Source organism: Nicotiana sylvestris, chromosome 8 (assembly GCF_000393655.2).
Source record: "Nicotiana sylvestris chromosome 8, ASM39365v2, whole genome shotgun sequence".
Classification (NCBI taxonomy): Eukaryota; Viridiplantae; Streptophyta; class Magnoliopsida; order Solanales; family Solanaceae; genus Nicotiana; species Nicotiana sylvestris.
The window spans coordinates 52414999-52440958 of record NC_091064.1 but is presented as its reverse complement, the minus strand read 5'-3'; the positions used below and the strand labels follow the sequence as shown (position 1 = coordinate 52440958).

Here is a 25960-nt window from a genome sequence, read left to right as displayed (position 1 = left end):
CATGCCAGATTACTAGCCCTTATACCCCTGTACCCACTTGCTAATTACCTATTTTAACAGAAATTTGAAATTATTGATGAGGGTACAGTTCTTACCTCTTAAGATGAAGACCTAGTAACTTCAATTGACAATCTTCAAGGATTTGGGGCAAGGATTGAGAGAGGACTTGATGAACATTACCCCCTCTCACTCTATATGTCATGAAATAACAGGAAAATCGTCTAATGGGGTGTTTTTAATGGGGTGGGGTCGGGTTTTTTTTTTAAATTAGAAAATAGGAGCCCGACTCAGATCTGCGATCGCAAAAGTTGACATACGGACCACATAATGTACCGCAAAAATGCTCCCAAAAACTTGAACACACTGTGTGGGTATGCGACAGAAATGCGGTCTGCATACCCGTTCTGCGGTCGCATAATGCACCGCAGAACTACCCTTTACAAAATCCCAAGGGAATTATGCAATGACTTTGCGGCCCGCATATCGATTATGCGATCGCATAATTGGCCGCATAGTTGACCTCAAATTGGCCAACACACTGCTTCACTCTAGTGCGACTATGCATTCCGTATAGCTGTTATTGGACCGCATTTTCGACCGCAGAATCGCACTTTTATAGAACACATTATTCCTTGACTTTTTAATGAATAGATCACTTCAAAAGGGTCCGAACCGCGGTGAGCAAGCTCGCCGCGAAGAAGTTTACGCATCTCTAACAGATATCCCTAATTTTCCACTACGAGCTTTTGGGTTTAGAGTAAAAATCTTTCACGAGCCTCACATTCTCCCCCACTTAGGATCATTCGTCCTCGAATGAGGGTGAAGGTTCAGTCATTAGCAGTTTCTTATGAAATCCCAGTTTCTCACAATCATCAAATACTTCAATGGCTCCGAATTTGGCTAACTCCTTAAATTACTAAAAATTTCGCCAGAGTTTCCTTTGTATCTAGGCCTATCCACCTGTTAGAGAGCCCTAGAAACATATCCTAACAGCATATACATATTTCGTAGACACAACATAACCTGTACAATACCAACCATGGCCGCATAGGCAATCATATAACCAAAACGAAATAGAAAAGTTTTACATAGATCAAATCAAGGATACAGATTTCATAGGGACCAAATGGATGAAAATTATTACATGGCTATACAAACAAATATGGGTACATCCTCCTCATTTTTTCTTCGGCTTCCCAAGTGACTTCCTCAACATGCTGGTTTTGCCATAACACCTTTACGGAAGCAATCTCCTTATTCTTCAATTTCCAGACACGCCTGTCAAGAATGGCATCTAGAACATAGGACAGTTCTTCATTGACCTCAATAGTTTCAATTGGCACGATAGTGGATGGATCTCCCATTACCTTCTTCAACAAAGAAACATGAAAGACTGGGTGTACCAATGACATCTCGGGTGGCAACTCAAGCTTGTATGCCTCCTGACCAATCGGCTGGATGATCCTGTACGATCCGACATATCTTGGGCTCAATTTTCCTTTCTTCCCAAATCGCATGATACCCTTCATGGGGGAAACCTTCAAGATTACCCAAACATCTTATTTGAACTCTACGTCCCTACGATAGACGTCCGAATAAGACCTTTGGCGACTCTAAGAAATCTTTAACCTTTTCTTAACAATTTTGACCTTCTCCATGGGCTGGTGCACAAGGTCTTGTCCTATTAATTCAGCTTCTCTAACCTCGAACCACCCAATGGGAGACCTACATCTTCTACCATACAGTGCCTCAAATAGTGCCATCTGAATACTAGCGTGGAAGCTATTGTTATAAGAAAACTCTATCAGTGGCGAATGATCATCCCAACTACCTTTGAAATCGAGAGTACAAGCACGCAACATATCCTCAAGAGTCTGAATAGTCTGCTCTGCTTGCCCGTCAGTCTGGGGGTGAAAAGTTGTGCTAAGATTTACCTGTGTGCCCAAACCTTGCTGAAATTTCTTCCAAAAGTTGGCTGTGAACTGACCTCCTCGATCAGAAATGATTGAGACTGGAGTACCATGCAACCTGACTATTTCCTTGATATATAATTGGGCATATTGTTCTGCTGTGTCAGTGGATTTGACTGGCAAGAAGTGCGCTAATTTTGTGAGTCGATCAACAATTACCCAAATTGAGTCAAACTTGCGTGGAGTGCGTGGCCAACCCTACCACAAAATCCATATTAATCATCTCCCATTTCCACATTGGAATTTTTATGCTTTGAGCCAGTCCTCCGGGTCTTTTATGTTCGGCCTTCGCTTGCTGACAGTTCAGACATCTAACCATAAAGTCTGCCACATCCCTTTTCATGTTGTTCCACTAATAAACTTCCTTAAGATCATGATACATTTTCGTAGAATCTGGGTGCACTGAATACCTGGAAGTGTGTGCTTCTGCCATGATCCTTCCCCGAAGACTGTCAATATCCGGAACACATAAGCATACTTGGAACTGTAGGGTACCATCATCCATGCCAAGGGAAAAAGTTGTGGTCTTGTGTATATAGATCCCCTCTTTCAGCTGTGCTAATTATGGATCATTGAATTGTTTTTCTTTCACCTCTGCCACAAGCGACGATTCAGCCCTATTCTGCACAACTACCACTCCATAATTAGAGTTCACAAGGCAAACTCCTAAACTAGCCAATTGATGAACCTCCCAGGCCAATGGCCTCTGATCTACCCTCAAACGAGCCAAACTTCCCATAGATTTTCGACTAAGAGCATCTGCCACAACATTAGCCTTTCCCGGATGATAGAGAATATCAATGTCATAATCCCTGAGTAACTCTAGCCATATTCTCTTCCTCAAATTCAAATCCTTCTTCTTGAAAATATATTGAAGGCCCTTGTGGTCCGTGAATACATCCACATGGACCCCACATAGATAATGTTGCCAAATCTTTGGCGCAAACACCACTTCTGCAAGCTCTAAGTCATGAGTTCATAGTTCTTTTCATGATTCTTGAGTTGCCTAGAAGCGTAGTCTATTACCTTGACATGCTGCATTAATACGCACCCGAGCCCGATCCTGGAAGCATCGCAATACACCATAAATCCCTTGTACCCTCCGGTAGGGTTAGTACCGGTGGTGTAGTTAATCTTGATTTCAATTCTTGGAAGCTCTTCTCACAAGCGTCTGACCACTGGAACTTAACTGCTTTTTGGGTAAATTTAGTCAATGGAGAGGCAAGAGAAGAAAACCCCTCCACAAATCTTCTATAATACCCGGCTAAACCTAAGAAACTACGAATCTCTGTTGGAGAAGTAGGTCTAGGCCAATTTTTTCACTGCCGCAATCTTTTGAGGATCAACCATAATTCCTTCCCTAGAGATGACATGACCCAAGAACGTGACGGATTCAAGCCAAAATTCACATTTCAAAAACTTTGCAAATAGTTGATGTTGCTGAAGAGTCTGTAGAACTTCCCTAAGATGGTTAGCAAGATCTTCTTGACTTCAGGAATATACGAGAATATCATCAATGAATACTATCACGAAGGAGTCTAGAAAAGGCTTGAAGACTCGATTCATAAGATCCATTGAAGCTATCGGGATATTTGTTAGCCCAAAAGACATTACCAGGAATTCAAAGTGCCCGTACCGAGATCTGAAAGTTGTTTTTGGAATATCCTGCTCCCTTATCTTCAATTGGTGATACCCGGACCGCAAGTCGATCTTTGAAAAATACATAGCACCTTGCAATTGGTCAAACAAGTCATCTATTCTGGGTAGAGGGTATTTATTTTTGATGGTGACTTTGTTGAGCTACCGGTAGTCAATACACATTTGCAACAACCTATCTTTCTTCCTTACAAACAAAACTGGTGCACCCTATTGTGACACACTCCGCCAGATGAAACCATTTTCTATCAAATCCTTCAATTGTTCCTTTAGCTCTTTCAATTCAGCCGGTGCCATTCTGTAAGGTGGAATTGATATAGGCTGCATGCCTGGGATCACATCGATCCCAAAGTCTATCTCCTTGTTTGGAGGAACCCCATGGAGCTCATCTGGAAAGACATCTAGAAATTCGTTCACAACAGGTACGGACTCAAGGCTAGGTGCCTCGGCATCAGTGTCCGTAACATGGACTAAATGATAGATACACCCCTTCCTGATCATCTTTGTGGCCTTAAGGTAAGAAATAAACTGACCTTTAGGCACTACATTATCCCCCTTCCATTCCACCATGGTCTCATTAGGAAACTCAAGCCTCATAGTTCTAGTTCGACAATCAAGCTTGGCAAAAAATGAGTAAAGCCAATCCATTCCCATTATTTGTTGATACCCAATTTTTCCCTATGTATTTTTACATGAAAATACTCTCAAATAGCATATATATGCATTTATAAGTATGTCCAAGTGTTTCAATAATTTTTCTAATTTCTAAAAGATTTTTGAACTGATTTATTGCCCATTTTAGCAGCACGATTTTGATCAACGACCACGATTTTTCCTTTCTTTTTTAATTCACAAACACTAAACTAATCCCCTCATTTCTCACCAACCGCCATCTTTGAACTCTCAAACTCTCTCAAAGACTCTCGAACCTTCCCTAACCCTAACCCTCTCTCAATATTTTCCACCATAAACTCACCGGAATCCATGGCTTCTCAGGCCATGGGAGTCTTAAACACACCTCCCTTTGCTCTTGTACACTTGGTACTTGAAGATTTGGGGTCTGACCTCGAAGGTTCTCACTCAGATCTTTGCCGGCTCGAGGTTTCACGGCCATCTCCGGCTTTGCTCCGGCGTATCCTGGTTTTATGAGCCTGTTTCTGACTTTTCCGACTCAGATCGAAGACCATTTCAAACCCTTTCTCATTCTAGGGTTCTTCTAAAACCCCAACCCTTCGAGGTTTTCTACGATTTTTCTTAGATCTGTTATATATCTATGCTCTACTTGAGTTTTCAAACCATTTCTCCAATTTCTTCTTTCAAAAATTATTTTTTTAAGGTCTTTCTTTTCCGATCTAGGGTTTCTAATGTTTAAGTGATTTCTGACTTTCCTTTTCCTTTACATGTACTTGCTCCTACTGTGTTCTTGTATTCTTCCTTTTATCATGCTCTTGTATGACTATCTTACTGTGTTCTTCTATATGTGCTTTTCTGCTATAATTTTCTGATGTTTTTGTGTTCTTCTACTGTACTTTCCTACTAAGTTATTAAAGTTCTTTGTTTGCCTTCTACTAAGCCCTGTTTAAGTTCCTTTTAGAAAAACTCCTTAAGCATGTTTCTTCTACTATTCCTACTAGTATTTCCATTATGTTCTGTGAATTTCTCTACTGTATTTTTGTACCGCGTTCTTAAGTGTGCTTACTACTTTTCTTCTACTGAACATTGTTTGAGTTCTTCTAAAAAAAGAGCCTCTTAAGCATGTTTCCTCTACTATTCTTATCAGTATTTTCCATTCCATTCTCTGAATCCTGCCACTGTTTGCATGTTACTTTGTTATCATGTTCTCTCATGAGTTCTGAAAGAAGCATGTTAGAAGCTTCAATTCTCATCTGAAACCTCTACACATGTCTCGACTTAACTTGTTTGCCCTCTCCTTTATGTTTTCTGTTTTGTTCAAACTAGGGCTTTATTTCAAAGACCCCGTCACTCTTTCAGAATGGTTTTAAACCTCCGAATGAGTTTGGATATCTTTGTTTTCATACAACGTTGAACCTTTTCTTTCTACTAATTTTACAAAGGCATGACAGTTCTTTCTTGTTTAAGCATGTCTGTATGCTTTTATATGTGTGTTGAACCTTTCTTCAAAAGGCCTTCCAACTTATGATTGATTTAGAATCTTTTTTTAGGATTGATTGATTGTTACAGATTTTCCTTAAGTAAAACCTTTCCTCACTTTTCCTGACTTGGTTCATTCGTACAAAGCCTTCAATTTTGATTTCTTGGATATTAAATGATTTCCTTTCCTTACTTGCGCAAACCGTGTGCTATTAAACTCTTTCCTTAAATAAATCTCTGTGTATTTACCCTTCTTGTACTATTTTGGAAAAGGTTTTGATCAATCCCTTTCCTTAATTAGTTTTGCTGGGTTGAATTAGAACCTCTTAATCAAAGGGAAATTTTTGTAATTGATTTTCAAATCATTCTCGTACCTTATTCTGCTTGCCTTCTACACTATAAAAGGCCACGACCCTTCTGCACTTCAACACACTCTCCATTTAACACTTTTACACTACTCAAGTATCATAGTTCTCTAATCATGACATTCTGACTATTTGCTTGTACTTTGGCTTCACAAGACTACTGCTTTCTTTTCTTGTTTCCTGAAATTGGTATGTTCTAGTTTGATTTTCAGCCTCACCCCAATGTGTTTATTTTATAGCTTCTACATCCCTGTCTGCTTTACTGCCTATGTTTAATGTTAATTTCTTTTACTTATTTCTTCTATGAATCCCTGTAACCCTATTCCTCTCTATGTAATTTGAGTTCATGACATGACAATATGCAAGTTATTTTTCATGTCTGGACTTGATCCCTTAGAGGATCCTGACTCCTAAAACAATGTGTTCTAACAGGCTTGCGGGGTATGCAGCACTTCCCATTGCTTGGTATGCCCACTAGCCTGTCCCTATTTCTCTACCACTTCCCCTTTCCCCTTTTCAAACTCTGCACTTACACTTACTCTTAGTTTCTATGCTCTTCCCCCCTCTTGTAAGCCTTGCCTTGGGACCTTGAGTTCCCTCTGAACTTGGATACTCGAGGGCTGGCCCTTCCACACTGCACTATGTTCTTAATCTTGTATGTGTTTGGGTGTGAGTACTACCAGGAGTCCATTTGAGTCTCTTAGGGAACTCTAACACATCCATATAAGAGAAAGGCTTTGGTTCATGATCTCTTAAAGTTGGTTTATCTCATATTTCAGACCTGGAGTCTGAATTAGGCTCCCCTTGGTTGTACTTTAATTTTTGATGTAATTTTGCTTTTCTTATTTGTTCTGGGCTGTAATAATTTGTAATAACTATTGGGGCTATTAGTGGAAAAAAAAGGAGGGTAAATCATGCATGAAATAGGGGCAGATATCATGTTCATAGGTATTTATTATACTTCTGCAATCATGTCCTGCTTTCACTTCTGCGCTTTCATATAGAAATCCTATTTATAGGTTTTGCATTTTCATATAGAAATCCTGTTTATAGGTTCTGCATTTTCATATAGAGAACATGTTTATAGGTTCTACATTTCATAACGCTGCATATCATATAGATAACCTGTCTATAGGACTTCTGCATTTTTTTCTGACTATAAACGTTTTTAAATCAATAACGCTTAGAAAGCATGCCTATAGGGGTAATCAACCAAATCTGAATTGCCTCGCTCATTTTAAGCTTAATCTGCAGAACTTGGTAAAAAACTGGCAACCTTTCTGTAATCAGTTTACATCTTTGACTAATAGATAGCATGCCTATAGGTTTCATCTAACACCTAGGCAAGTTTTAGGGTAAAAGCTATAACTGCGCCAGTCTTTGATAATTACAACCAGAAGGCAGGCCTAATTCGGACTTCTTATTTGAAAATATGTGATAAATCAGCCTGCTTTAACGTTTTCTTTAGTTTAATTTAGACCATAACCAGTACATGTAAGAAATGCTAAACAATCTTTCTTTAAGTTGAAGAGGCTTGTTTGAGTCTTTTAATGTTATGTGTTTTCCCATATCTGCCATATGTGTTTTGTTTGTTGCCCTAGATTTTGTCCTTTAAACCATAAAAGCCCAATCTCCCTTCCCTTTAGGACTAGTAGTCCCAAATGCCTCCGGGACTGATAGGATTGGGACGGGTAATAGCATGCAATAAGTAACGAAACTATTCCGCGTTTTAATACCTTAACGGGGTAGGAAAGGGTAGATATGGATATGATGACCGGTGCGCTAATACCACATGTAACCCCTCTTCTGAGGAGTGATTATCGGGTATTGCATTGATGTGATCCATATTATTTGTAAACCTAGGACTCCCTTCCCTTTACTTATGTATTTTATTACTTTTCAGAATTTTCAAACTATTTCCTCAAAATTTCCGCTTTCTTTGTTTCTTCAACCTTTATTTTATTTGCAGCCATAATGTGACAATCCCTCATATTTGAAACCTTTATCTTCTTACTTGTTACTTGTACTTAAAGTCACAATCATAGCCTGGCCGGGAACCACACTAGTGGATCCTGAGGGGTGCCTAACACCTTCCCCTCGAGATAATTTATAGTCCTTACTCAATCTCTGGTTTTCTAGATCAATTCCTTCCTAGTGTTCTAATGCACTTTAATCATTAGGTGGCGACTCTTCGCAAATACAAACCCAATTCCCAAAAGGGAACGAGTTGTCCTCCCAAATGTCATAAAATCAATTTCATGAGAAAAAGGGGGCGCGACAGCATGGCGACTCTACTGAGAAAATACTTTTAAGCTTTTACCATTTCAAGCTATTACTGTGACTTTACATTTCTTCTGTGCTTTATTTGTTTAATACCTTTAAGCATTTAATTCCCTCTTCTACTGCAAAAACTAACTTGTCTCTTGTTTCTTTCACTTGTTTCTTTCACTGCTTTCCTTTACTGCACTCCTTTATTACTGTTTTAAATTATTGTAATTATTACTTTATGAACGTGCAAATACATGACAACGTTTTAATTATTACCTAAGCATGTTTTCAACATCATATTCCACTCGTGCCAAACAAATACCATAGCAACGCTTATAATGAATGGTTGCGCTCTTCCGATATTATCACCCTTTAAATTCGGCAAAGGCATATTTGCGGTAAAACCAGTCGGTCAACAGTGTAGTCGACGGTTCCGTGCCTTTCCCTCTTGAGTTGTCCGCTCAAGGGTACCAGTCTAATACCCCATAGAAACCTTACTCTATTTAATTGTGCATGCATCATGGTTAAACTTAGCCGAGTCAGTTATGTTGTCCGCATAATGACTCTGTAAGACAGCCTCGTCCAAAGTCCACTGGGTTTCCCAAAAATCCAAACGGACACTATCACGTTTTGTGCATTTATTTGGAGAACTAAATGCTTTCATGCCAATTATTGGTATTTAATAGTCGAGTCTGGTCGGGGTACGGGCCTAACCCTTTTGTCTTGCAGAAACATGAGGCACGAAGTCCCCATATTCGGCATGGTCACAAACATCCATCCGAGGTTGCTAAGTTGGTGGGGGGATCTTCATTCTAGTGATCAGACTCTTGTCCGGAAATACCTAGGAAATCTACCTTCCCTCCTGGAGGTCCAACTCAACAACAAAATCATAGAAGCTGCTACTCTGTTCTGGGATTGTGACAGGTCTGTGTTTCACTTTGGAGAGATTGAGATGACACCTCTACTAGAAGAAATAGGAGGATTGGCTAGTATACCATGGAAGACCCCGGGTTTGTTAATGCCGGAAAATTGCAAGGGTAGAGGTTTCCTCAAAATGATGGGCCTAGAGAAGAATCCAGACTTGACATGTTTGAAGGAGTCTTACATTCCCTTTGATTATTTGTACGAAAGGAACGGCCACAACAAATCCTACCGTACTTATCTGGATAAGTTTTCCCTTACATCGTTGGGGCATATTCACCGAAGGGTCTTTGTCTTCATGTTCTGTTTCTTGGGGATGATAGTGTTTCCAATGAAGAAAGCAAGGATCCACACCAGGCTAGCCATGGTCACCAAAACTTTGATGGAGGGAATTGGGGGACAACCATTTAGCATAGTGCCCATGATCATCGCAGAGATATACCGAGCTCTGGAAAGGTGTCAACAAGGAGCCTCACACTTTGAAGGCTGCAACTTGCTACTCCAACTCTAGCTCATAGAGCATCTCCAAAGGGGTGAATATCGGCAAGAGATTCAGCGTAGAGACTGGGGCGATCATATAGCCTTCCATCAACCAAGGCGAATGAACTACATGCCTAACATGTTTGCTCAGCCAGAAGATGCCAAGGGATGGGTGGAGCTATTTGAAAATCTGACTGAGGATCAAATATAATAGATGTTCGAGTGGTTCCCTACTGAAGAGTTCATCGCCCGATCTAGGATGCACCATTTCTGATACTGATCGATTTGAGAGGAACCTACCCTTATGTCCCTCTCCGAGTTATGAGATAGGCTGGTAGGAAGTAGGTTATACCAAGGGTCGACAAGATGAGTCACTTCCGGGCTGACTTCCAAGCTGATGACAGTCCTTATAAGTGCCAAGCTCAGCATATGTGGCATTGCAAGATCATCATGGGAAGAGATACTATCGAACCAGACAGATACCATGTTGGCTGCACCTCATACTATTCAGGCTGGCTGGAGGATAATCACAATGGTCTGGGCCAACTCGGGTTTTTTCGAGGTCACAAAATCATCAATGAGAGGGCTGAAGCACAGGTCAAATACAACCAACTGCGCAAGAGGATTTGGGAATGTGAAAGCGAGCACCGTGAGATTCAAGAAGCCCACCAAAAACTGATTGAAGAGTGGAAAGACATGGCTGTCAGTGCCAACAAGCGATTAGGATACCTGGAACGAGGTTTGGTGGAGCTAGAAAGGAAGTTTCTCAAGAGGATCGAGGACTGCCAGAATGCTGAAAGAAACGAGGGTGGACACCTGGCCTGAGCCTACCTGCTGTTGGGACTTCGTGAGTTGGTGAAGCTGTTCGATGGAGCCAAAGATGCCGAGTCTAGGAAAGGTCCTTCTGGGACCAAATAGATAGGAGTTTTCTTTTATTTTATGAAATGTAATAAGGTCAATGGCCACTAGTGACATTTTATTCCTTGTTATTTAGTGTCATTTTGGGATTCTTCTACTTTTTATGAATAAAACGAGGCATTTAGCATTCTAAATTCTCCAAATCAAGTTGTCGCTAGGCCTACCTCAGGCACAATGAGGCTCCCAAATTAGGATGTGATTTACATTCTTGCACTATGTGTTTAAATATCACAACACTTTCTTATAATCCCAACTGACTTGTTACCTTTTTGTATTTACTTTATTTATTTACTCCCCTCCCCAAAGGTTAGTTCGAGCACTCTGGCATCATCATATTCCACAAGATCCAAGGGCTCTCCAGCCACTCCTTCTCCTAGCCCCGTCAAAAACAGGAACAAAGGAAAGATGGAAGATTTGAACAACACCAGAAAAGAAAACTCAACTGAACGGGTAGAGGTCACTCATGGTACTCTGGTTCCCAAGGAAAGTGCATCCCAACTTGAACAAAAGCTACTGATATTCCAAGAATAACTTGATCAGGCCCGGAACTTGGCGAGCTTATCATTTTCCCTCACCTCCCCATATGTCAATTTTCCTAACGCTCAGAACCATACACCTCCACAAAACATCCCAAAACCACAAAACCATCCTGCTCCTCACCACCACTGCAACACCTGTCCTACTTCCAACAATACTCCACTGCTCATCCCAGAACTGGTGAACTCCACAAATGACCATTTCCACACTCATAACACCCCCATCTACATGGAAACCATGCCGCACTCCACCCAACTCATTTCAAGCACACCCGAGTCTGATGATAAAGTCTGGCTGAAAAGCTTAAGAAGTTGACTAGCCGAATTCAGGGCGTCGAAGGAAGCAAAGGAATTGAGGGGCTAAACTATGAAGATCTCTGCATACAACCCGATGTTGAACTGCCCGAGGGGTATAAACCTCTGAAGTTCGAGATGTTTGATGGTACAGGAGATTCAAGAGTTCATTTGAGAACATACTGCGACAAGATTGTCGAATTAGGAAAGGATGAAAGGATCTACATGAAACTCTTCATGAGGAGTCTAAAGGGAGATGCTCTGTCTTGGTACATTAGCCAAGATCCGAAGAAGTGGCTGAACTGGGTAAGCATGGCGTCCGATTTCATGGACAGGTTTAGGTTCAACACAGAAAATGCGCCAGATGTGTTCTACATCCAAAACCTAAAAAAGAAACCCACGGAAACATTCTGCGAGTATGCCACTCGCTGGAGGTCAGAAGCTGCCAAAGTTAGGCCTGCTCTAGAGGAAGAACAAATGAATAGGTTTTTCATCCGAGCTCAAGACCCCCAGTACTATGAAAGGTTGATGCTTATTGAAAGCCAGAAATTTTCCGACATCATCAAGCTAGGTGAGAGGATCGAGGAAGGCATCAAAAGTGGTATGGCCACAAACATTGAGGCTTTACAAGCTACCAAACAAGGCTCTACAGTCTGGTGGCACAACCAAGAAAAGGGACATAAGCGTCGTGATGGTTGCACAGAGAACCATGTCCTTTATCAAATATAAAACCTACCTGATGCCTCCACTCACATATCAATCTACCCCAAATTACCAAGCACCCTCGCCCTCTTACAAAACTCCACCACCTACTTACCAATCACCTCCACCTCCCACATATCAGCCTACTTCACCTAGATATTCCTAACCCGCACATGTCTACCAAGCCTACAATACTCAACCCTCTCACTATCAATCACCTCCCACTCGCCAAAACTTTCCTAGACCCCTACCGATTTTTGACCGTAGACCTCCCAAACAATATACCGCCATTGCCGAACCAATTAACCAGCTGTATGAAAGGCTCAAAACTGCTGGTTATGTCACCCCCATCCCCACTATAACTCCTGAAAACCATTCCCAATAGGAAAATCCTAATAAATCCTATGCATACCATTCCATCATGAAAGGGCATACTATTGATGAATGCCGCTCTCTAAAAGATAATATCAAAGCACTGATTGATAATAAGATTATTATAGCAAAGGAGTCCGCTCCAAATGTCCGCAATAACCCTCTACTAGACCACACGGGTGGAGGCGTTCACATGATTGAAATAGAGAATGACTGGGACCCCAAGGGGTCAATAGGTTTGATCACAAAGGGCGACGATCCAAAGAAACCAACAGTCACCCTTAATCCGATTGTAGTCCAAATTCAGCCTTCTAGGGATGCTAAGGTGAATATGTCCATACAACTTGAATTTGAAACACCATCCTCTGCAAAGACGCCAGCACCGATCGAGGTCATGTTTGGGTCCCTGGCAAATGTACCTGAACTATTTGAAGTTGCGGTCTTGCCTTCCAAAATACAGGCTCTGTTCGGAGTAAAGGTTCCCATTCCAGTAGAAATGTCAGCTAGAACTCCATTCCATACAAATGCCATAACTTGGGACTACACAGCTGAGGTAAGAACAAAAGGGAAAGCCAAATCTAGAGAAGTAGTCGCCGCACAGGGTATGACAAGAACCGGCAGAGTATACACCCCGGAACATTTGGCTGAATCAAGCAAGCAGGCCTCTAGACGGCCGACCATCATTGAAGCTAGGCCCGATGATCTTTAAAGAAAAATACAAGCAAAGGAGTACTCAGTCATCGATCAGTTGAACAAAACACCGGCACAGATCTCTATCATAGCTTTGCTGCAAAGCTCCGATGCACATAGGAATGCCTTGTTGAAGGTGCTAAGTGAGCCATATGTACCGAGCAACATCACTGGAGGAGAAATGGCAAACATGGTAGGGCAGGTATTGGAGAGTCACAAGATCACTTTTCATGAAGATGAGTTGCCACCAGAAGGGTTGAGTCATAACAAGGCGATGCACATCACTGTGCAATTCGAGGATTATTTCATCACCAAAATCCTGATCGACGGTGGGTCCAGCCTCAATATTTGTCTGTTGGTAACACTCAGAGCATTGGGAAAGAGTCTGCATGAGATCAAGCACGGGGCCATCAACGTCAAAGCTTTCGACGGTTCCCAAAGGTCCACTATTGCGGAAATTAGCTTGTGTTTGCAGATGGGGCCTACTTGGTTTGATGTTGAATTTCAAGTAATAGATATGCCGGCATCTTACAACTTGCTATTGGGACGGCCGTGGATCCATGCTGCTGGGGCCGTAGCATCAACACTACATCAGGCGATGAAATTTGAGTGGAACCACCAAAAGGTGATCATTCACGGTGATGGTAGCAATCCCATATACAGTCACCAAACCATCCCAGCGATTGGAGGAAGGAGAAAGATAGGCGGAGAAACCTATCACCACATCGAACGAGTCAACTCCGTTGACAAAGACAAATGGTGGGAAAACAAAATTGAAAGCATATTAAACTGGTGCGGGTATGATCCTGGCAAGGGACTTGGCAAGAACCTCTAAGGAATCGCCAAGACGATCAAACTGAAGAAACATGGCACCACTTTCGGTCTGGGATACGAGTATACTTGGAAGGAATTCAACAACTGGTCGCCACCATGGCGCAACCCTTAATACCCACTGGAGCAGCCGATACCCCATCTAGAATAGACTTTCCAGCCAGCCAATGTTATATATGGGTCGGAAGAAGAGGAAGCACTGGCAGCAATGAGGAATTTATTCGTGGAAGATGATGACATGGATTGCTATGTCATTTTTAGGGAGGAGGGGGAGGAAGGCCCTTCTATACAAGTCGTAAGCCGAGGAGCATGCCTCAACAATTGGACCATCAGAACCACCAGAGCCTAAAAAGCCTCGGGGTAGCAAGGCTGAACAAAGCATAATGCACTATCTTTCATTTTTACTAGTTGATTTTCCTTTCGCATTTTTGAATTTTCACAATAAGACCTTCAATATTCAAAACAGTTAGGGAATTTAGAAAAACATTTCCATTTTCGCTATAAATCTTAATCTTATTATTTTTCTCTCATTACTTTACTCATACAGCATTACTATTACTTATCTTGATGAACCAATGACTGTGACATGCAACGAGACAACGCAACAAATAGACATAGATTCAGAGGAAGATAATATACCATAAGAGATTGTTAAAGAGGTTGAAAATTTTGAGAATATACCTAAGTCCAACCTGGATGTGACCGAGATTGTTAACCTGGGAGATGCAGAGAGCGTCAAATAAATGAGAGCCAGTGTCCACTTATCGCCATTAGAAAAAAGGAAATACATAGAATTTCTAAAGGAATATGAAGACATATTTGCTTGGTCGTATGATGAGATGACTGGTCTAAGTACATCTATGGTGGCTCATAAACTGCCAACTGATCCGACATGTCCACCGGTAAAGTAGAAGCTCAGAAAGTTCAAGCCTGACATGAGTTTGAAAATCAAGGAAAAAGTCACCAAGCAAGTCAAAGCTAAGGTTCTCAGTATAGTAGAATATCCGACATGGTTAGCCAACATCATGCCAGTGCTGAAGAAGGACGGGAAGGTCAGAGTCTGTGTCGACTACCGGGATCTCAACAGGTCCAGTCCAAAAGATGACTTCCCCTTGCCAAACATACATATCCTGATTGACAATTGCGCCAAGCACGAGTTGCAGTCATTCGTGGATTGTTTTGCTGGGTATTATCAGATCTGGATGGATGAAGAAGATGCTGAGAAAATGACTTTCATTACGCCATGGGGAATGTACTGTTACAAGATGATGCCATTCGGGTTAAAGAATGTTGGATCCACTTACATGAGGGCCATGACTACCATTTTCCATGATATGATACATAAAGAGATCCAAGTGTATGTAGATGATGTCATCATCAAATCCAAGAAAGCCACTAATCACATGGAAGATTTGAGGAGGTTCTTCAATAGATTGAGAAGGTATAACTTGAAGCTAAATCTCGCTAAATGTACATTTGGGGTTCCTGCTGGAAAACTACTTGGGTTCATTGTGAGTCACTGAGGAATAGAACTGGATCCATCAAAGGTCAAAGCTATTAAAGAATTGTCACCGCCAAAGAACAAGAAAGAAGTAATGAGTTTCTTGGGGAGACTCAACTACATCAGCCGGTTCATAGCTCAATCTACTGTCATTTGCGAGCCAATCTTTAAGATGTTGAAGAAGGATGCCTCTACCAAATGGACTGATGACTGCCAGAGGGCCTTCGACAGAATCAAGGAGTACCTGTCCACTCTGCCAGTTTTGGTCCTGCCCGAGCCAGGTAGACCCCTATTACTCTACCTTGTAGTGCTAGATGGAGCGCTCGATTGTGTTCTTGGGCAACATGATGAAATAGGGAAGAAGGATCAGGCCATCTACAATCTTAGCAAGAAGTTCATCCCTTCCGAGGCTCGGTATTCTCTGTTAGAACGCACCTGTTGTGCTCTAACTTGGGTAGCTCAAACGTTGAGGCACTATTTTTGTACATATACCACATATCTCATATCAAGGATGGATCCGTTGAAGTACATCTTTCAGAAGCCCATGCCCACTGGCAAGCTAGCCAAGTGGAAAATCCTAATAAGTGAATTCAATATTGTCTATATAACTCAGAAATCAATCAAGGGACAGGCTTTGGCAGATCATCTTGTTGAGAATCCCGTGGACGGAGAATACGAATCCTTAAAAACTTATTTTCCTGATGAAGAGATATAATTCATAGGAGAAGACATTGCAGAACCCTATGACGGTTGGAGAATGTTTTTCGATGGAGCAGCAAATTTCAAAGGAGTTGGCATAGGAGCAGTCCTAGTGTCAGAGACCGGTCAGCATTGTCTGCCAAACTGAGATTCCTTTTCACTAACAACATGGCTGAGTACGATGCCTGCATCTTGGGACTCAATATGGCCATTGACATGACCATTCAGGAGTTGCTAGTGATCGGGGATTCAGACTTGCTTATACATCAGGTTCGAGAAGAATGGGCGACCAAGAACTCCAAGATACTCCCTTATCTACATCATGTGCAGGAGTTGAGAAAGACGTTCACAAAGACAGAGTTCCAACATATTCCCAGAGTCCAAAATGAGTTTGCCGATGCATTGGCTACCCTATCATCCATGATACAACATCTAGATAAAAATTTCATTGACCCTATTCCAGTAAAGATCTACGATCAGCCAGCTTACTGTGCTCACGTCGAAGAAGAAGTGGATGGAAAACCTTGGTTTCATGATATCAAAGAATACATGGCGAAAGGAGAATACCCAGAGCTCGCAAACGCTATTCAGAAGTGCACGCTTCGGAGGTTATCCAACAATTTCTTTCACAACAGAGGAATCATGTATAGGAGGACTCCTGATTTGGGATTACTAAGGTGTGTCGACGCAAAAGAAGCATCTAAATTACTAGAAGAAATCCATTCTGGGACCTGCGAGCCACATATGAATGGCTTTGTCTTAGCCAAAAAGATACTTCGAGCTGGTTATTTTTGGATGACTATGGAAACGGACTGCATCCAGTATGTCCGGAAGTGCCAACGTTTTCAGATACATGCAGATATGATAAAGGTGCCTCCAAACGAGCTTAATGCAACAAGCTCACATGGTTGTTCGCCGCTTGGGGAATGGATGTTATCGGACCAATCGAACCTGCCGCATCAAATGGGCACAGGTTCATCCTAGTGGAAATTGATTATTTCACCAAATGGGTTGAAGCAACATCATACAAGGCAGTGACTAAGAAAGTCGTAGTAAACTTCGTCTGCGGCCGTATCATTTGTCGGTTCGGAATTCCAGAATCAATCATTATTGATAATGGTTCCAATCTCAACAGTGATTTGATGAAAGCCATGTGTGAAACCTTCAGGATCAAACACAAGAATTCTACAGCCTACAGACCTTAGATGAACGGAGCCATAGAGGCCGCCAATAAGAATATCAAGAAGATACTAAGGAAAATGATAGAGAAGCATAAGCAGTGGCACGAGAAGTTAACACTTGCTTTATTGGGGTATCGCACAACAATCCGCACATCAACCGAGGCAACCCCCTATATGCTGGTTTACGGTACAGAGGCTATTATTCTCGCTGAGGTAGAAATTCCTTTCCTAAGGATCATACAAGAAGCTGAACTCGACAATGCAGAATGGGTGAAAAGTCGTTACGAATAGCTAGCTCTTATAGACGGAAAGAGAATGAATGTAGTTTGTCACGGTCAAATTTATCAGAACAGAATGGCCAGAGCCTTCAACAAAAGAGTCAAGCCAAGACAATTCGCACGGGGGCAGCTGGTGCTAAAGAAGATTTTCCCACATCAGGACGAGGCCAAAGGGAATTTCTCTCCCAATTGGCAGGGTCCGTACATGGTCTACCAGGTTCTAACAGGAGGAGCCCTCATACTTGCAGAAATGGACGGAGAAGTTTGGCCGAAGCCGATCAATTCAGATGCAGTGAAGTGACACTATGTGTAATCTTTATGCTTTACTTTATGATGTAATTTGAACTACGCCTAACCTGATTCCCGTTTAAGAGGAGATATGTAGGCATCCCTAGGGGTTCGGTCACAATTCAATAAAATTTTCATTTCCCCGGCTATTGGGAACTGGGGCAGAATTGTGAGGAGGACCATAAAAATTCCGAAGTGATTTCAGCCATTCGCCGCAAGCAGCCATCAGAAGCAGCAGCCTAGAAAACTGGGGCAAAATTTTGAGGAGGACCCTCAAAATTCTAGAGCAAGATAGGTTGCAATGTCTTGGACCACGTCGCAGTCGTAGGTTCATCTAAGGAAAACTATTCTCGATTATGTATATTTTTACTAAATCGTGCATGTCTGTTACCAAAATTGCTTCATTTAGCAATGCTACCCCAATAATACGCACAGTATCATCGGAACAGAGCCGAGCAGGTCAAGCAAAGCCAGTGGGAATATGAACTAACCTCCCCCTTTACAAAACTCACGATTTTCTTTGGATGCAGGAACTAGAGTTGCAAAATCATCAAATATACTATACACGCACACAAGTCTCATATTACTCGGAAATACAACTCTCAGAACCATCACACTTGCTCACAGCTACTATCCGCACGCAGTGTCCCCAACAGACACAGTATCCCCAGCAATCGCAATATCGCAATTCACTCTCAGGTAGGAAAATTCTATTATTATTTGTCATTTTTACTTCCTGCATAAGGCTACCATTCTGCCTTCCGAGACTAAGCTCTGTCTCCATCTTCATTCTCTGCATTGCATAAGGCTACCATTCTGCCTTCCTAGACTAAGCTCTGTCTCCATCTGCATTCTCTGCATTGCATAAGGATACCATTCTGCCTTCCGAAGTTAAGCTTTACCTCCATCTGCATTCTCTGATTTGCATAAGGCTACCATTTTGCCTTCTGAGGTTAAGCTCTACCTCCATCTGCATTCTCTGCATTGCATAAGTCTATTATTTTGCCTTCCGAGGTTAAGCTCTACCTCCATCTGCGTTCTCTGTATTGCATAAGGCTACCATTCTGCCTTCTGAGGTTAAGCTCTACCTCCATCTGCGTTCTCTGCATTGCATAAGGCTAGCATTCTGCCTCCCGAGGTTAAGCTTTACCTCCATCTCGCATGGCTGAAAGATCGTCGCCTTCATTTACTTCTTGCATGGCTGAAAGATCGCCACCCTCATTTACTTCTTGCATGGCTGAAAGATAGCCATCTCATTTACATTTGCATGGTTGAAAGATCGTCACCCTACTGCATCTCATGGGCTGAAAGATCGCCAAATTATCCGAGGGCATCATCGTTCAAAGGAACCATTTGCATAGCCCAAGAACATCATGCCATGGCCCGAAGATCCCTTTTAATCTATTGCATATCATTATTCAAATGCATCATGGTTCGGAGGCATAATCCTTATAGCCCGAGAGCATCATTTCATGGCCCGCGAATCCTTTATTATACGCTTCATGGCCCAGGACATCATGGTCCAAGGACGTCATCCTAGCGATCCAAAGACAATATTCATGGTCTAACGGGAACTTGCATCATGTTTAAATTTACCCACAATATACACTTGTATTTCTTATTTGCAGGTAAACCGGCGAGCAACGGCCGTCTCAACAGGAGAAACCCCGCCCCAGTTCCCACAGCTCTACTAGACACTAACCATCCATCCCAACCCGAACATCTCGTCCGTTCTTGAAAATCTCCATTGGCATATTCCGCCGATGAATCCTGAACTACATACGGCCTGATTCCTGTAAGACAAGAGATATGTAGGCAGCTTAGGAACCAGAGCACGGTAAAGTTATTCAAACCATTTCGTTCGGTCAAATTGGCCATCATATCTTTACCCGGCAGCTGTTGATACCCAAATTTTCCCTATGTATTTTTACATGCAAATACTTTCAAAATAGCATATATATGAATATATAAGTATGTCCAAGTGTTTCAATAATTTTCCTAATTTCTAAAAGATTTTTGAACTGATTTATTGCCCATTTTAGCAGCACGAAAACCATTGATTATTCCCAAAATTATTATTTTGGTGAATAACTTACTTTATTCTCATATTTATACCAAAATATAGATAGAGTAATTTTTATACATTTTTTTACAAATTTATTTGGTATTTTAAAAGCTAAATTGCATATAATTGCAATTTTAGCCTATTTTAAGACTAATAGCATTTTTATAATTATGAAATTGGTTCAAATATTTTTAAAGTAATAATTATATATTATTAACTGACCCAGTACTTTTAATTTGCTTTCAAAGTCATTTTTACTATTTTATAAAATAGAAAGAGAAAAACTGGCTATTTAAAATCTGACCCATTTTTATTTCAATTATAGCCAAATATGATCCCCTTAATTGACCCAATTTCAAGCCCAATTTTGGACCAGCCCAATTTAAATTTAACCCACCCCTGACCCAACTAATTTAACCCGCTCGGCATTCCCTCTTGATCCAAGCCGTTGATCATTTTGATCAACGGCCACGATTTTTCCTTTCCTTTTTAATTCACAAACACTACCTTAATCCCCTCATTTATCACTAACCGCCACCTCTGAACTCTCAAACTCTCTCAAACACTCTCGAACCTTCCCTAACCCTAGCCCCCTCTCACCGCCTTCCACCATAAACTCACCGGAATCCATGGCTTCTCAGGCCATGGGAGTCTTAAACTCACCTCCCTTTTCTCTTGTACACTTTGTTATTGAATATTCGGGGTCTAACCTCGAAGGTTCTCACACAGATCTTTGCTGGCTCGAGGTTTCACGGCCATCTTTGGCTTTGCTCCAGCGTATCCTGTTTTTATGAGCCTGTTTCTGACTTCTCCGACTCGGATCGGAGACCTTTTCAAAGCCTTTCTCATTCTAGGGTTCTTCTGAAACCATAACCCTTCGAGGTTTTCCCCGATTTTTCTTAGATCTATTATATATCTATGCTCTACTTGAGTTTTCAAACCATTTCCCCAATTTCTTCTTTCAAAAATTATTTTTAAGGTCTTTCTTTTCCTATCTAGAGTTTCTAAAATGTTTAAGTGATTTCTGACTTTCCTTTTCCTTTATGTGTACTTGCTCCTACTGTGTTCTTGTATTCTTCCTTTTATCATGCTCTTGTATGACTATCTTACTGTGTTCTTCTATATGTGGTTTTCTACTATAATTTTCTGATGTTTTTGCGTTCTTCTATTGTACTTTCCTACTAAGTTCTTAAAGTTCTTTGTTTGCCTTCTACTGAGCCCTATTTAAGTTCCTTTTAGAAAAACTCCTTAAGCATGTTTCTTCTACTATTCCTACCAGTATTTCCATTATGTTCTGTGAATCTCTCTAGTGTATTTTTCTACCTCGTTCTTAAGTGTGCTTACTACTTTTCTTCTACTGAACTTTGTTTGAGTTCTTCTAAAAAAAGCCTCTTAAACATGTTTCCTCTGTTATTCTTATCAGTATTTTCCATTCCATCCTCTAAATCCTACTACTGTTTGCATGTTACTTTGCTATCATGTTCTCTCATTAGGTCTGAAAGAAGCATGTTAGAAGCTTTAATTCTCCTCTGAAACCTCTACACATGTCTCGACTTAACTTGCTTGACCTCTCCTTTATGTTTTCTGGTTTGTTCAAACTAGGGCTTTATTTCAAAGACCCCTTAGCTTTTAAACCTCCGAATGAGTTTGGATATCTTTGTTTTTATACAATGTTGAACATTTTATTTCTACTGATTTTACAAAGGCATGACAGTTCTTTCTTTTTTAAGCATGTTTGTATGCTTTTATATGTGAGTTGAACCTTGCTTCAAAAGTCTTTCCAACTTATGATTGATTCAGAATATTTTATTAGGACTGGTTGATTGTTAGTGATTTTCCTTAAGTAAAACCTTTCCTCACTTTTCCTGACTTGGTTCATTCGTACAAAGCCTTCAATTTTGATTTCTTGGCTGTTAACTGATTTCCTTTCCTTACTTGCATAAACCGCGTGCTATCCGAATTTTTCCTTAAATAAATCTCTGTGTATTTACCCTTCTTGTACTGCTTTAGAAAAGGTTTTGATCAATCCCTTTCCTTAATTAGTTTTGCCCGATTGAAATTAGAATCACTTAATCAAAGGGAAATTTTTGTAATTGATTTTCAAATCATTCTCCTACCTTATTCTGCTTTCCTTCTACACTATAAAAGGGCACAACCCTTCTGCACTTTAACACACTCTCAATTTAACACTACTATACTACTCAAGTATCATAGTTCTCTAATCATAGCATTCTGACTATTTGCTTGCACTTTGGCTTCACAAGACTACTGCTTTCTTTTCTTGTTTCCTGAAACTGGTATGTTCTAGTTTGATTTTTAGCCTCATCCCAATGTGTTTATTTTACAGCTTCTACACCCTTGTTTGTTTTACTGCCTATGTTTAATGTTAATTTCTTTTACTTGTTTTTGCTAGGAACTCATGTACCCCTATTCCCCTCTATGTGATTTGAGTTGTAGTTCACGACATGACAATATGCAAGTTATTGTTCATGTCTGGACTTGATCCATTAGAGGATTCTAACTCCCAAAACAATGTGTTCTAACAAGCTTGCGGGGTGTGCCAGCACTTCCTATTTCTTGGTATGCCCACTAGCCTGTCCCTGTTTCTCTACCACTTCCCCTTTCCCATTTTCAAACTCTTCACTTACACTTACTCTTAGTTTTTATGCTCTGCCTCCCTTTTGTAAGCCTTGCCTTGGGACCTTGAGTTCCCTCTGAACTTGGATACTCGAGGGCTTACCTTTCCACACTGCACTATGTTCTTAATCCTGTATGTGTTTGGGTGTGATCACTACCCAGAGTCTATTTGAGGCTCTTAGGGAACTCTAACACATCCAAATAAGAGAAAGGCTTTGGTTCATGATCTCTTGAAGTTGGTTCATCTCATATTTCTGACGTGGAGTCTGAATTAGGCTCCCCTTGGTTGTACTTTAATTTCTGATGTAATTTTGCTTTTCTTATTTTCTGGGCTGTAATAATTTATAATAACTATTGGGGTTGTTAGTGAAAAAAAAGGGAGGGTAAATCATGCATACAATAGGGGTAGATATCATGTTCATAGGTATTTATTATACTTCTGCAATCATGTCCTGCTTTCACTTCTGTGTTTTCATATAGAAATCCTATTTATAGGTTCTGCATCTTTATATAGAAATCATATTTATAGGTTCTGCATTTTCATATAGAGAACATGTCTATAGGTTCTACCTTTCATAACGCTGCACATTATATAGATAACATGTCTATAGGACTTCTGCATTTTTATTTCATCTATAAACATTTTTAAATCAATAATGCTTAGAAAGCATGCCTATAGGGGTAATTAACCAAATCTGAATTGCCTCGCTCGTTTTAAGTTTAATCTGCAGATCTTGGTAAAAAACTGGCAACCTTTCTGTAATCAGTTTGCATCTTTGACTAATAGATAGCATGCCTATAGGTTTCGCCTAACACCTAGGCAAGCTTTAGGGTAAAAGCTATAACTGCGCTAGTCTTTGATAATTACAACCAGCAGGCAGGCCTAATTCGGACTTCTTATCTAAAAATATGTGATAAATCAGCCTGCTTTAATGTTTTTTCAAATTAATTCAGACCATAACTAGTACATGTAAGACATGCTAAACAATCTATCTTTAAGTTGAGGAGGCCTGTTTGAGCCTTTTAATGTTATGTGTTTTCCCATATTTGCCCTATATATTTTGTTTGTCGCCCTAGATTTTGTCCTTTAAACCAGAAAAGCCCAATCTCCCTTCCCTTTAGGACTAGTAGTCCCAAATACCTCCGGGACTGATAGGATTGGGACAGGTAAGAGCATGCAATAAGTAACGAAACTATTCCGCGTTTTAATACGTTAACAGGGTGGGAAAGGGTAGATATGGATATGATGAGTAGTGCATTAATACCACGTGTAACCCCTCTTCTGAGGAGTGATTACCGGGTATTGCATTGATGTGATCCATATTATTTGTAAACCTAGGACTCCCTTCCCTTTACTTGTGTATTTTATTACTTTTCAGAATTTTCAAACTATTTCCTCAAAATTTCCGCTTTCTTTGTTTCTTCAAACTTTAATTTATTTGTAGCCATAATGTGACAATCCGTTATATTTGAAACCTTTATCTGCTTACTTGTTAGTTGTACTTAAAGTCACAATTTTACCTTGGCCGGGAACCACACTAGTGGATCTTGAGGGGTGCCTAAAACCTTCCCCTCGGGATAATTTATAGCCCTTACCCAATCTCTGGTTTTCTAGATCAATTCCTTCCTAGTGTCCTAATGCACTTTAAGCATTAGGTGGCAACTCTTCACAAATGCAAACCCAATTCCCAAAAGGGAATGAGTTGTCCTCCCAAATGTGATAAACCCGATTTCGCGAGAAAAAGGGGGAGTGACATTATTACGTCAAAATCAACCATCCCCAATTCAATGAGATCGGCCATGGTATCCCTACCATGCACCATAACAACATAACTTCTATAAGCTCGAGTAGCCAAAATTGACTCACCAACCGGAGTAGATACCGAGAATGGTTCATGAAGTTGTTCTGGTTCTATCCTGAATTCCATAGCAACAAAAGGGGTAACATAGGATAGGGTGGAACCGGGGTCAATAACTGCATACACATCATGGGATTGGACAATCAGAATACCTATAACAACATATGGAGAAGCCTCTGCGGTCTGGCGGCCACTCATAGCATAGAACTGGTTGGGCCCTCCTAAACTTTGCGCACCACCCCTAGCTGCACCTCGCCCTGCGGGTGCTGGGGTACCTTGAGCTGGAGAGGGGGCTGAAGATGTAGCAACTGCTTGATTGGCTGAAGGTGCTGAGCCCCTGCCCGCACCCTGGCGAGATGCATGACAATGCCTCTGAATGTGGCCCCTCATCCCGCATCCATAGCACACGAGTAACCCCCAAGTAGCAAACCCCTGAGTGCATCTTCTTGCACTTGGGGCACGGGGACCTCTACTGCTACTGGGATCTCTCTCCTAACCGACCCCGCAGATGGGATACTCTGTTGCCCTGACTGGGCTTGAAATGACTCCACTACTACTATTGGTTGGGCCTTGATGGCGGTGCACTAGCTGAAGACTGTGCAACAGATTGGGACGGCCCCGATGTTCATCCCCGAAAAGCTGATCTTCCCCCACCTAGTGACTCACCCATGCTGCCTGCAGACCGGGTCCTTATGCTACCCTCTCTCTCCATCCTATTATTTAGTTTATGATTTTCTGTGGCCTAAGAAAACGCCACCATCTTCCCATAATTCATGTCAGAGTTCAATGCACCTATAGAAGCCTCGTTAATAGTTAAAGTATTAAGACCCTGAACAAACCGGCACCCTAGCCTCCATTGTGGGCAATATGTGAATAGCATACTTGGACAAGTGGGCAAACTCCATATGGTACTCCCACACACTTCTGCTACCCTATTTCAGATTTTTGAACTCCGCTGCATGGGCTGCCCTTGTCTCAGTAGGCAAAAAATGATCTATAAAGGCATCAGTGAACTCACTCCACCTCGCCGGAGGGCTCCCCTCCTGGCGGGAATCTTCCCATAACTCAAACCACGCATAGGCCACCCCTTTCAAATAGTAGGCAGCCAACTCTACTCCTTTTGTTTCAGTTGCACGCATAACCCTGAGGTTCTTGTGAATCTCATCAATAAAATCCTGAGAGTCTTCTTCTGGATTGGCACTCGTAAACACTGGAGGGTCTAACTACAGAAATCTATTTACCCTGGAACTGGTGGAATCCCCTTGTTGGCTAGATGAACTGGGTGCAACATTTAACCTCTGGGCCTGGGATGCCACTAGTTGTGTCAGTATCTGAAT

The 25960-nt window shown here is 41.3% G+C and overlaps 1 protein-coding gene across 1 annotated transcript; it reads right to left on the bottom strand.

The window, feature by feature from the left end:
* Window positions 1-1613: 1613 nt before the first annotated feature.
* LOC138875026 (uncharacterized) lies at window positions 1614-4280 on the bottom strand. Its single transcript, XM_070153833.1, has 3 exons — window positions 3866-4280; window positions 2563-2933; window positions 1614-2168 (listed from the first exon to the last, which is right to left on the bottom strand). Exons 1-3 carry the CDS (start codon window positions 4278-4280, stop codon window positions 1614-1616), a joined length of 1341 nt encoding a protein of 446 aa, XP_070009934.1.
* Window positions 4281-25960: the final 21680 nt, after the last annotated feature.